Source organism: Vitis riparia, chromosome 13, assembly GCF_004353265.1.
Source record: "Vitis riparia cultivar Riparia Gloire de Montpellier isolate 1030 chromosome 13, EGFV_Vit.rip_1.0, whole genome shotgun sequence".
Lineage (NCBI taxonomy): Eukaryota > Viridiplantae > Streptophyta > Magnoliopsida > Vitales > Vitaceae > Vitis > Vitis riparia.
Window position 1 is genome coordinate 20,825,854 of NC_048443.1, and position 14,397 is coordinate 20,840,250.

The following is a 14,397-nucleotide window of genomic DNA, read 5'->3' on the forward strand; positions in this document are numbered from 1 at the left end:
ATTTTGGAATTTGTTATAAAGTCCTATAAAAAGAGAAAGGAAGGGACGGAAAGACATATTTCATACTTCAACAAGCCTTTACCATTTTCTTTACTGAAAACCCTAAATTTTCACTCTCCATTGAAAACCCTAACTTTTGGAAGACAAGAAAGAAGGGAGAGAGCCACCGTTCTTAGAGAGAAAGAAGAGAAGAGAAAAATGCAGGTTTTTTTTCATCTTGCCCAGATTTCATCAAAGGTCTGATCCCACTTCGTCCGTGGTCCGATCGAGCTAAAATTTGGAGGAAAGTTTCATGACTCATTCATCTTCAATCTGAACGGTGAGGATCGGATTTGGAGTTTTGGAAAGTCATTAGAAAGAAAGAGGAGAAGAGAGAAAAACGCAGGTTTTTCTCATCATACCCAGATTTCATCAAATGTCCGATCCCGCTTCGTCCGTGGTCAAATCGAGTTGAAATTTGGAGGAGAGGTTCGTGGCTCATATATCTTCAATATGAACGGTGGAGATTGGATTTGGAGTTTCAGAAAGTCATTAGAGAGAAAGAGGAGAAGAGAGAAAAACGTAGGTTTTTTACATCATGCCCAGATTTCATCAAAGGTACGATGCCACTTTGTCCATGGTCTGATCGAGCTGAAATTTGGAGGAGAGGTTCACAACTCATTAATCTTCAATTCGAACGGTGAAGATCGGATTTAGAGTTTTGGAAAGTCATCTTTCAGCCAAAAATAAAACCTTTGTTTTGGTGGGCTTTTCTCTCCGAACTGTTTTGATCATTAGCTTTGATCGAGGTCAATTCGTGGTCCGATTGAGTTGCAATTTTAGGAGCACATTTAGGACGCATTGATCTTCATTCTAACAGTGGAGATTGGATTTGGAGTTTGGAAAAAATCTTGACATATGTTGAATCCAACCTTGACAAAAGTGAAAGAAACATTGACATATGTCATAGTAACAAAGATTTGATCATTGGTAGAAATAGAAACAACCTTGACATATGTAAATGTCAAGATAGATTTAAACTTTTCTTGACACTGGCATAGATGACATATATAAATAGTAACATACCTTGACAGATATACCCTACCTTGATGGTGAAAAACTGTCAACGAAAGGCTTTTTTCTTGTAGTGTAGGCTAGATCTTGTTATATTTGTGTATGCATCTTTGTTTTTCTTTGAGATATATCCTGAATATTGTTCAGTTTTATTGTGAGAGGTATGAGAATCATGTTTCTATTCCTGTTTCATTCACCCATTCTTTCCCTACTGATGAAAACATGAAATGTGTGGTTATAGTTGGTTCATTTTGCTTCTTTTACTTGTACTCTATTTTCTTGTTGTTTTTTCTTTTTCCCTTTTTCTAGTGTTTACCTATGGAAAGCTGGGCATAATAAATATAAAGCATTGCGAGGTTTTGAGTGTTTGTGGAACAAAGGTGTTTATGGGACTGGGTGAAATAATACCAGAAGATTTCAACGATGTTTGTGAGGATAAATGTAAGTTTTTTGCATTCTTAGAATATTGGTGATTGTCTCTCGCGTTTGACATAGCTTGAAGGGTACCATAAGGTTATGTTGTAGGATTGTTTTGCTATTTCGGGCCTGATAAGCTATATACTAGGAGCAAAGATGAGATTGAGGACTTGGAACTCTTAATCTAGGCAGTGTACTAATGTGGTTAATCTTGGCGAAGAAGTTGGTTATATGATTAGTAAAGATTCATGGTTCTTTGTATGTATACCAAACGTTGTTAAGGCACGACACACTCTCAGCAAACCCATTGGGCAAATTTGTGCATTTGTTGTTGGTAATGATATGCTCTCTGCTGGTGCATAAGATGGAACAATATGGGCATGTCTCTAATGATCACCAAACTGCCACAACTCCAACCATCTCCATGCAAAAATACGACCTCCCAAACATTCAAACAAACCAATTGTTTCCAAATGGGATTTATGCATGGCTTTGTATCTACTTGCACCAAAAATTGAGGAACGGAATAACTCAACAAGCTTATCTTACATGAGGTAGAGGATTTAAAGGAACTTGTGGAGTGACTTCATGAATAGCCCAGTTTTTAATGTAGAGCATTAACTTCCTTCCATAGAGAATGCCCTCAATAATGAGAACTGTTCGACTGTGAATGCAGTTCATCATCATATGTTCATGGCATGCTTGATAAGCTCCAATCAGCAAACAAGGCCTCCCAATTTGATTCACCTTTCCAGCCATATAATGCTCTAAGTCTAGGCAAGTGAGTTACGGATAAAATGCCATTGAAACCAGATTTGGTGATCTGGACTATTTTTCCTGGAGGTTGTAGGAAACATGATGAAACCAAGTTGGCCAAGTTAACTGTGGTGACACCAAGAGAGCTCCAGAGAATAACTCATTGAAGAAACTGCTCATTCACATCCATCAATTAGGTTCAAAGAATGGGATATACAAAGCTTTAGTGTGTCTTTTGGTATTAGGACTTTTCCAAGGTTTGAATAGTTTGTGATGGTGTTCTTGACTCGATATCATGGCTAGCCTTAGAGGTGTCCATTGGGCCGGGCCGCCCATTTTGGCCCGTGGCTTGGCACGCTAAAAGGTCGGGTCAGGTCAGCATGACCCAATACTGTAGCAGGATGGGCTAGCACAACCTAAATGAGCGGGCTGTGCTGGGCTTAAAGAAACAGCCCGCTAGCCCATTGTGCCCCACTGTGTCGGCCCACCATGCAATTCTCACATTTTTTTTCTCCTTATTTTTTCATATAATTTGTTGAAATATTGAATAAAAGATATATTTTTTTATATTTCATTTCCTTTTATATTCCATTATTTTAAATTTATTGTTATTTTGATAAAAAATAAACAAATTGAACTATAATTTTTTTACTATTTTTTTTAAAAACTAACATTTTTATAAATTTAACAATTACAAACTCGATAAATATAAATGTAAAAAATAAAAATTATAATTATTAGAGGTGTATAAAAAATAAAAAATATAATTATTAGATATGTTTAAAGTAACAAAAAGAAATTTTATTTAATAATGAAAAAAACTTAAGAAAAAATTACTTAAAAAGTTTAAATTAAAACTTTTAACAAAGTGAGTGGCCCATGGGTCACTGGCCACTGGCACGACACGACCCAGCATGACATGACATGATTAGTCCTCGGGCTTATGGGTCGTGTCGGGCCAACTATTTGGTTTGCATGGGCCGACCCAACCCGACACGATTTTTAAGTGGGTCGTGCTAACTCGGCACGTTGGCTCATAATGGCCTGGTCAATATCAGGTCGTGTCGGCCTAGCACGGCCCATCGGACACCTCTAACTATCTTGTCGGGTCCCTTTTCTAGACAAATATTCTTGGTGATGGGGTAGCCACATAGGTCTTAAAAATTCCAAATAGTTTTTGAAAAATCTCATAGATATGGATGCCAAAGTTAAACAAATGATCAAGCTTACTCAGGAAGATGTAGATTCTTTTACAAGGAGGGCAGATGATGTACTACAAGAAATATACTAAGCTTGTGAAATTGGTTGAAGAGTTCTACTAAGCATATCGTGCTTTGATTGAGAGATATGATCATGCAATTGGGGCATTGCTCTGGGCCTATCAAACTATGGTAGAAGCATTTCCCAACCAAGTCCCAGCAAAGTCCCAACCCCATGCACCAACCATACTCTCTTGGGTCAACTTGCTAAACTTGGAATGTTTAGATAATTAGATGTTGATATCTGTCTTTTAGGTGATTTGTTGAGTGTTATGGACACATTGTTTGATTTGGGTAGCTTTATGGTGAACATCCTACATTAACTAAAATTTCCCCTTCCCAAGTTGGACACCATCTTTTTAAAAAGGAAACACTATAGGTAGAATAGGCGAGACTGAAATTGCAAAACTGGTGAAGTTTCCCCTTCCTAGCAACCACTTTTATTGATTGTTCCATACGTTTCGGTGGGTCTCTAGAGTCTAGAGGAAGTTGCAAAACTGGTGAAGCAAAGGGTGCTTAATGTCATATGATGCTTCAAATGAGCCTCCCCATGGGTTTATATAGAGCCCAAGAAGCTTCTGGAGACTCCTACACTTAGCCATTAGTGGGAAGAGTGTGGAAGGTTCTAGAGATGCCTAGAGAAGTCCACACATCTCTACACTATGGTGGAAAACATGAGAGGAGTCCAAGGCTTTCTAGAGAATTCTAGAGGTCTTTTGTACATAGACTTGTACATAGAATGGTGCAGGGTGTTCTAGAATCTTCTTGATTTGTAAGGAACCCTCCAAGGTTCCAAAGAGTTCCATTGATGCCTATAAATAGGTAAAAACCTCATTTGGCTAGGGCACCAAGCAAGTGAGTCCCCAAAAACACTTGTAAAGCTGCATTTGAGCAATAAAAGCTTTCATTATTTAAGTGTCGCCTATTACATCTTCTAAAGCTTTTGAGTCGTGAGCATCTTAGCCTAACAAGCTAAGCATTGGGAGTAAGGCTAATTTTGCAAGATCAAGTGTCTTGACTTGTCTAAGTGTCTCACGAGCTTAGGAAAAGACTAAGTCCGTGACAAGTGGTATCAGAGCGTGGCTATGAAGCAGGCATAGTAAAAGAGGCATGTCGGGCTCCAATGTTGAGGAGACTAGCGAGCAAACCCATGTGAAGGAGATCGAGCCTACTGCATAAGATAGGGGCAAGAAGGATAAATCTCTTGATGCCATAGCCAACATGGAGGCAAGGTTAGCCAAGGTGGAGCTAGCCATGGCAGACACCTAGGAAGGAGTGGACTTGATCGAGCAAGGCATGGAGAAAGGCTTAAAGGATCTAAGGGAGCAGATCCAAGACCTTCGTGAGGGGGTGCTAGGATCACAAGTTCAGTCTGTGTCACACAAGGAGTTCATGTCCTTCCAAGACAAGGTCATGAGCATGTTTGCTAGTGTAGAGTCAAGGGTAGAGGCCTTGGTTACGTGCATGGATGCCCGAGACCAGGAGGTTCGACAAGAGCTGACCATTTATAAGACTGTCGTATCAACGCGAGTCATGGCCACTCATGAGGCGCCAAGAGTGGAGGTGTCCAAGCCACATACGTTCAGTGGCAAGAAGGATGCCAAGGAATTGGACAATTTCTTATGGCACATGGAGCGCTACTTTGAGGTTATTGCACTGACGGATGAAGCCACTAAGGTACGCACCGCAACCCTTTACCTCATTGATAATGCTAATCTATAGTGGTGTCAGATGTTTGTCGATATAGAAAAAGGGATGTGCATCATAGACACATAGGATGCCTTTAAGCGAGAAATCAAGAGGCAATTCTACCCTTGAGGATGTGGTTTACCTAGCGAGAAAGAATATGAAACGTCTCAAGCACATAGGCTCGATCCATGAGTATGTCAAAGAGTTCTCTATGCTTATGCTTGAGATACCTAACATGTCCGAGGATGAGCTACTATTCAATTTCTTGGACAACTTGCAAAGCTGGGCCGAGCAAGAGTTGAGGAGACATGGTGTCCAAACCTAGCGATGACCATGGCAGTAGTAAAGTCCTTGGTGGAATATAAAAGGGGAGACTCTTCCAAGCCCAAGCCATAGTCCAAGGGTAAGCATGCTAAAGGTGGGGAAGACAAGGGATCAATGGGGTACACCCCTAAGGAATGATCGAGTAAGACTTCTAGTGGCAAAGAGGGTAAGGACGAAGACAAAAGAAAGGAGTTCACGCCCAGGACTAATTGCTTCCTATGCGATGGGCCACATTAGACGCGGGACTGCCCCAAGAGGAAAGCCCTAAATATTATGATAGAGGAAAATGAGAAGGAGGGTGATACTCATGTGGGATCGTTACAACACCTAAACGCTCTCAAGGCCAAGTCGGTGCCTAAGACGCCTTTAAGCAAAGGGCTAATGTATGTAGAGACCCTTGTAAATGGGAAGGCCACCAAAGCCCTGGTAGACACTGGTGCCACTCATAACTTTGTCTCGAAGGATGAGGCAAAGCTGCTAGAGCTCCAAGCATCTAAGGAAGAAGGTTGGCTTAAGGCAATTAATTCAGCTGTCAAGCCATCACACGGAGTAGCTTGTGGGGTGGCTATGCACATCAGCTCATGGGAAGGAATGGTCGACTTCACAGTGGCACCTATGGATGACTTCAAGATGGTACTGGGAATGGACTTCTTACAGAAGGTCAAGGCCGTGCAACTACCCTTCTTATGCTCAATAGCTATCTTAAAGGAGGAGAAGTCATGCATGGTCCTTACAGTCACCGAAGGTTCGCCCAAGACCCCTATGTTATCGGCCATGCAAGTAAAGAAGGGGTTAAAGAGGAAATATAACCTACCTCGCCATCCTTAAGGAATAAAGAGATGATGGGTTGGGAGAACCCATGCTTAAGGAAATCGAGAGAGTCTTTGATGAGTTCAAGAATGTGATTGCCTCCCAAATTGCCCAAGAGACTCTCTCCTAGAAGAGAAAAGGATCATAAGATTGAGTTGGAGCCAGGAGCTCAGCCCCCTACTATGAGGCCATATAGAATGGCATTGCTCGAGCTGGAGGAGCTAAAGAGACAACTTAAGGAGTTGTTGGACGCCGGGTTCATCCAACCATCCAAGGCTCCCTATGGCACTCCAGTCTTGTTTAAGAAGAAGCATGATAGGTCTTTACGAATGTGCATTGACTATCAGGCATTCAACAAAGTAACGGTAAAGAACAAGTACCCTATTTCGCTCATCGCCACTTGTTCGATCAACTTGGTAGGGCGTGATACTTCACAAAGCTAGACTTAAGGTCAGGCTACTACCAAGTAAGGATTGCGGAGGGGGACGAGCCAAAGACTACATGTGTGACCAGGTATGGCTCATATGAGTTCTTAGTGATGCCCTTCGGCCTCACCAATGCCCCAACAACGTTTTACACTCTCATGAATAAGATCTCCCAACCCTAGTTAGACAAGTTCGTGGTGGTATACTTGGATGACATAGTCATCTACAATAACACCTTGAAAAAGCATGTAGAGAATTTGAGGAAGGTCTTTAAGATCCTAATACAGAATGAGCTATATGTAAAGAAGGAGAAATGCTCATTTGCTAAGGAAGAAGTGAGCTTCCTAGGGCATCGCATCAAATATGGCAAGCTGATGATGGATGATAGCAAAGTGAAAGCCATCCAGGAATGGGATCCACCAACCAAGGTACCTCAACTAAGATATTTCCTTGGTTTAGTTAATTACTACTAGCGGTTCATCAAAAGTTATTTGGCAAGGGCAACTCCACTCACTAATCTTCTTAAGAAGAATAAGACATGAGAATGGGATGAAAGGTACCAACAAGCCTTTGAAGATCTAAAGAAGGTTGTGACTAAGGAGTTGGTGTTGGCATTACCCAGCCACACCAAGGTTTTTGAGGTACACACGGATGCCTCAGACGTCGCTATAGGGGGAGTCCTTATGCAAGATAGGCATTTGTTCGTCTTCGAGAGTCACAAGCTAAATGACATTGAGAGGCGCTACACGGTTCAAGAAAAGGAGATGACTGCCATCGTCCATTGCTTGCGTACTTAGAGACACTATCTTCTAGGGTCTCACTTTATAGTGAAGATCGACAATGTTGCCATTAGCTACTTCCAAACACAAAAGAAGCTAAGTCCTAAGCAAGCTAGGTGGCAAGACTTCCTGGCCGAGTTCGACTATACGCTGGAGTATAAGCTAGGAAGTGCTAATCATGTGGCTGACGCCCTAATCCGTAAGGCAGAACTAGCATCCATGACGAGCTAGCCCCAAAGAGACATAATAGAGCTTCTAAGTGAGGGGCTGCAACATGATCTAGTGGCTAAGAGCCTCATCGCCCTGGCTCATGAAGGGAAAACTAAGTGGTTTTGGGTGGAGTACGACTTACTCTATTCTAAGGGGAGACGACTCTATGTGCCTAAGTGGGGGAACATAAGGAGAAATCTAATTAAGGAGTGCCATGACACAAAGTGGGTTGGGCATCTTGGGTAACGATGCACGAGGGCACTACTTGAGTCAGCTTACTATTGACCTTAAATATGGGATGAAGTCGAGGCCTATGTGAGGACTTATCTTGTGTGCCAACAAGACAAGGTGGAACAACGACAACCTAGAGGCATGTTAAAACCACTACCCATAGCAGAGCGCCCATGGGATAACGTCACCATGGACTTCATCATCAGGTTACCTAAGTAGGAGGACAATGGCTCTATCATAGTGGTAGTGGACAGGTTCTCTAAGTATACGACCTTCATAGCAACCCCTATTGATTGCATTGCAGAAGAGACGACAAATCTATTCTTAAAGCACGTGGTCAAGTATTGGGGGTTGCTTAAGTACATTATCAGTGATCGCGATCTGCGTTTCACTGGGAAGTTTTGGACGAAGCTTTTCAAGCTTATGGGGTCAGAGCTTCACTTCTTCACAAGCTTTCACCCATAGACCGATGATCAAACTGAGAGGGTGAACGCCTTGCTAGAGCTATACTTGAGGCACTTCGTGAGTGCTAACCAGAAGGATTGGGCTAAGTTGCTAGATATAGCCCAGTTCTCATACAATTTGCAAAGGAGTGAGACAACCAATAAGATACCGTTCGAGCTAGCCATAAGGCAGCAACCCTTAACTCCTCACACACTAACGATAGGCTATATGGGGAGAAGTCCAGTGACTTTCAAGTTCGCGAAAGGATGACACAAGTAAGATGACATAGCACGCTCATACTTGGACAAGGCCACTAAGAAGATGAAGAAGTGAGCTGACAAGAAGCGACATCACACAAAGTATAAGGTTGGAGACATGGTGCTTGTCAAGCTCCTTCCTTAACAATTCAAGTCATTAAGGTCGGTGCATAAGGGCCTTGTGAGGAGGTATGAAGGACCCTTCCCCATACTTGGGAAGGTCGGCAAGGTGTCCTATAAAGTTGAGTTACCACCAAGGTTGAAGATTCATCCCATCTTCCTCGAAAGCTACTTGAAACCATATCACGAAGACAAGGATGATCCAAGCTGAGGGTTTTCTAAGAGGGCACCTACAGTGGTTATGACCTCCTATTACAAGGAGGTAGAACACATCATTGCAGGCCGAGTCATCAAGAGACGAGGTGTGCTTCCTACTATGGAGTACTTAGTGAAATGAAAAGGACTACCAGAGAGCGAGGCTAGCTGGGAGCCAGCAGATGCACTATTGCAGTTCTAGGAGCAAATTGAGTAGTTCCGAGCAGAAGGCACGACGAGGACGTCTACGACTTAGGTAGGGGAAAGTGTCACAGGATGCTTCAAATGAGCCTCCCCATGGGTTTATATAGAGCCCAGGAAGTTCTGGAAACTCCTACACTTAGCCATTGGTGGAAAGAGTGTGGAAAGTTCTAGAGATGCCTAGAGAAGTCCACACATCTCTACATTATGATGGAAGGCATGAAAGGAGTCCAGGGCTTTCTAGAGAATTCTAGAGGTCTCTTGTACATAGACTTGTACATAGAATGGTGTAGGGTGTTCTAGAATCTTTTTGATTTGTAAGAAATCCTCCAAGGTTCCAGAGAGTTCCATTGGTGCCTATAAATAGGTAAGAGTCTCATTTGACCAGGGCACAAAGCAAGTAAGTCCCCAAAAACACTTGTAAAGCTTCCTTTGAGCAATAAAAGCTTCCATTCTTTAAGTGTTGCCTACTACGCCTTCTAAAGCTTTCGAGTCGTGAGCATCTTAGCCTAGCAAGCTAAGCATTGGGAGTAAGGCTGATTTAACAAGATCAAGTGTCTTGACTTGTCTAAGTGTCGCATGAGCTTAGGAAATTAAGTCCATGACACTAAGCCTCAGGATTTCATATTCTTTGTTGGATATGTTGGATGATAGTCAAATCAATTGAGAGAGAGGATTGGATTATACTATTAGTATGTGGCTACATATAGCCCAAATGTGATCAATATGGTTTCAACAGGATCTTCCTCTGGTCTATGAGAGAAGGTTTCATCGTCAAAGGGGTAGTCATTATTCTAGACTGAGAGAGAAACTCAAACAAGATATGTGGTTACCTTTGAGCTTACTGAATTTAAGAAGTTGATCCACTTGAGATTGCCCAACCTTGGGTTCTCATGTGACACAAGTAGAGGAGACAGAATGAAAGATTGGACTCAAGAGAACAAGCCTCATTCCTGCCAACATCTCTCTACCCAAGACTTACTCCCACAGGGTCAGACATGGCTACCCTTTAGTGTACCACCTTGAAGTACACATGCCTTCGTCCTCTTAATTGTTTATATTTTGCTTTCAACATTTGATTTTCAAACTCTAGTTTTCAAATAATTTTTGAAAATCTAGTTTTCAAATAATTTAACTCCATAAATCTTCATCATTTCTTAGAAATTTAGGTCTACAAAAATCTGTTTTAAAAAATTTTGATGCCATTTTCTCTCCGACAAGCGTTTTTCATTTTTTTTTTTGTCCTTGTTTTTTTTTTTAATATTTTTAAATAAGCATGAATGCAATTCTATAATTCCAAAAAAAAACATGAAATTTGTAGAATTAATTCATTCAAAAATAAATTAGGCTTTGGTGGGTGCACAACATCCGTGATATTTTCTTAAAAAATAATTTGAGTGAAGTGCATAATTGTTATCGATGGTTTCTTAATCTTTTTTATGACACATGTGATGTATTTTGTATTCATTATTGTGCACTAACCGGGTTTCATGATAACACAGTATTACTTGCTACTAAGGTACAATCTCACTCCCACTTTGTTTATTCTCCATGCTTGACTTGTTTTCATTGTATAACTATTCCTTGGTATCCATTGATTTCCTTATTAATTACCACGCTCACTTCACCTTTATTAGTAGAGACCTCGTTATAAGGCTTCGAAGGGTACTATGGTCTTTCACCATACCTTCCCGATAAGTAACCTGACACCCGGACTCGTCTCTATTTCCATAGACCATCTTTTTCAAATAAGGAATCATACTTAGAGTTTTCTTTCTTATTTTGTTTTCCTTTTAAAAATAAAACAAAAATTATCGGCGACTTCAAGTCCTTTTTAAAAAATAAAATTTTCACAAATAAAAAACGAGTTCGTCATCGAGCAAAATGTAGGGTCCACACTCTTGCTTTGTATTCATCTGTCATCAACAAACCAATTTGTAATTAAAACTCTCTTGTAATCAAGGTATAATTTTCAATACAAAAGTATTATTTTGAAATCAATTTCTTTGTTTTTATGTTCAATTTTCTGTTATAAATTAGACAGAATTAGACATTAAATATTTCTGTTTTCTACTTGAGTTCATAGATAGAATTCATCTTTTGTGTGCATGAACTTTTGAAATTTACTCTTAATAAAGATAGATTTTTGTAATTTTATTTACAAAAATAAATCAACTCAATTTATTTAAGAATAAATGTTAACAACTTTTATACGAAAAATGGACTTTTATTTATTAAAAAAAACTTTATTTAATTTAATAAAATTTATTTATTTTCATAAAAAAAAATAGTTTGATTTTTAATTTATTTCAAACAAGAAGGTTTTGAAATCATTTTTTTTTTAAATTCAAGATGCATTACCCATGAATTTAGTTTATTAAAGAAAATCAACTTTAACACTTTATTTAAACAAGAGACAAAATAAATAAATAAAATAAAAAATTATTTACTATAAAATTTTCAAAACAAGAAAAAAAATCATATAGTGAATCAATGAGCAAATAATCCTTATTCATTTAAATAACCTATGACTAATATCATTGTTCTTTTAATAACAAAATAAATAAATATTAAACAAAAATTATAAACGGAATAATATTGGAATATTTATAACAGTAATATGTCTACAGGACAATGAATACCAAAAAACCATCCAATTATAAACTCAAAATAAATAGAAACAAATGCATATATGTATAGAAACACATACAAATATGTAAATAAAGAAAAAAAAAATAGGGAAGAATACACATTTACCCTTTTACAATGCAATCACTCTATGGCTCTCCAATAACCTTCCAAACAGGTCTCCAAAATACACAAGAACTTTCAACCCTCACATAGAAAAAAAAATCCAAAAAGAAGAGAAAATTCTGAGAGTTGTCCTCTTCCATCTTTTCCTTGTTGCAGTGATTTTTTTTTTTTTTTTAATATCAAATTAGGTTCCACCAACTTTTTGCTCATGCCCATACCTTGCTTCAACCACTCCCAATTGCTCTCATTTTGCTCTTTCTACTTTTAGAGCAGTGACAAAACACAACCTAATAGCAAGAAAACCCGATATGAATTAACTTCAATAGCCCAAATCAATAAATACAAAGCAACACAAATAAAAAAGCCCAAATAGAATGAATACATCAAACACGATTCCAATTAAATGAAATTCAAGCCCAAATTCATAAATGAATATTGTAGAAATTAAATAACATAACATAAAATATAAGTAAAAATACATGAAATAAAATAAAATAAAAACGTACCTATCTCCCAAAACTGTGGATAGAAATGTAGCAACAGTGGGAGATTGGTAGCCATAGGAGCAACAATGGAGATAGAGGCGCACCTATGGTGATGCACAAAAGGAAATAAAAGAAAAAAGGAAGAAAATGAATAATAAATAAATAAATAAATAAATAAAAGATAGGAGAGAGATGCGGGATGAAGTGGTTGGAGAGAGGTCGACGATTATAGGGCTTCCAGTGACTAGTTGTTGTTGGTGACGACGCGCAGGGCTGCTGATAACTGGTTGTCGTTGGCGATGACGCGTGGACTGATGCTCTCGACATTGGAGATGGAGCTGTTGTGGACAAGAAAGAAGAAGGGAAAAGAAATAAAACAAAATAAGAAGAAAAGAAAGAGGAAAGAAAGAAAGAAATGGGAAGGAAAGAAAAAGAATGGGAAAAAAATAAAGGAGCAGTGAATGGAGAAGAGAACATGAGAGAAAGGAAGAAGAGAAGAAAAATGGGAGATAAAATGGGAAGGTGGGCCAGTAGCTGTAGAGGGGAGTGAGAAGTTAGGGATATTTTTTTTTTATTTTTTTTTAAGAAAATAGATAGTGGGGACGGGGTCTTGAGATGAATGGCTAGTATTGGTTCTCCAAAATAAGAAATAGGCTTGGATTTTTGGCCCAAAATGCAAAACAAAAAAAAGCCTAAAAACATTAACAAATAGGCTCTAAAAATAATTAAATAATAATGAATAAAAATTAATGATAAAATAAAATAAAGTAAGGGTATGAGGCAAATTTAGAGTCTACACCTATTAAAGAATTTAAATTATTAATCACATGTTAATTAATAATCTATTTACCCAATGTGAAACTCAAAAAATATAATTGTATGTAGAAGAGAAATTATAACTCATAACATATCAATTTTGATATGTTGTTTTTTAGTAATCAGATCTATTTTTAAAATACTATTTTTAAAATTTCAAATTATTTTTAAAACTAGTTAAACTCATTCATTAATTCAATACATAGTGTCACTTGATTTTAAGTCCATTTTTTAGTTAAAAAAATATAAAAATATATGTGGACCCCGCATTTCGGCTCATATGCTTCCACTCGATGGTGAGCTCGATTTTTGTTTTGAAAATGATTTTATTTATTAAAAAAAATGACTTGGAGTCGTCACTTATTTTTGTTTTATTTTTAAAGGGTAAACAAAATAAGAAAGAAAACCTTAAGTGTGACTCCTTATTTTGGAAAAGATGGTATGTGAAAAACCAAATCGGGCTCGAGGGTTAGGTTACTTATCGGGAGGGTAAGGTAAAAATTGTAGCAACCCTCTAAGTCCCTAAAAATCTCTCTATAATCAGCTGAAAACCTCACATCTCCAGCTTGCTCCTACTCTTATCTCTCTTGCACGCTCAAACCTCTCTATTGCTTCCACCCCAAGCTCCAAAAAAATCCCCGAGCCAAAAGAATCCCCCCAAACGTAATACTCTCTATCCCTCATTCCGTTTTTCCTCTCAAACTAACCCAGAAAACCAGTCTCCTTCCGTCCCTAGCCCAACTTGCCTCTCAAGCTAACTTCTCCCCAAAAAACCAATCTGCTACCTTGCTCCATTGCTTTCTCCTCAAGCTTCAAAGAATACCACTCAAAATATCTCTCGTTACCCCCTACCCCAACTGGCTACACTCCCTCTAACCTAGCAACAAAAGCTCCCCTCCTAATGGCCTCCTACGGCCTTTCATAACAGACCCGCTCCTCCTGAATATTTTCTCTAGGTGTCTCACTCTCATAGCTCCTCAAAAAGCACCATCTTATTCTATAATAGCAAACAAGAGGCAGCACATGGCTCATTGAGAGCCTTCCACCTAGTAAAACAAAAACCTGTAGAAATGCAAGAGAATGAGCCCCAAATGGGGGTTTACAAATATGTCCCTCTTCGATAGAGCTCAAAAGTGTAAAGAATATGAACAGGAAGTGAAAAAAAAGTGTGA

The 14,397-nt window shown here is 38.9% G+C and overlaps 1 protein-coding gene across 1 annotated transcript; it reads left to right on the forward strand.

Moving 5' to 3' along the window:
- The first annotated feature begins 5,879 nt into the window (after nucleotides 1-5,879).
- On the forward strand, nucleotides 5,880-7,530 carry LOC117928400. Its single transcript, XM_034848289.1, has 4 exons — nucleotides 5,880-6,278; nucleotides 6,425-6,673; nucleotides 6,916-7,161; nucleotides 7,321-7,530. Exons 1-4 carry the CDS (start codon nucleotides 5,880-5,882, stop codon nucleotides 7,528-7,530), a joined length of 1,104 nt encoding a protein of 367 aa, XP_034704180.1.
- Nucleotides 7,531-14,397: the final 6,867 nt, after the last annotated feature.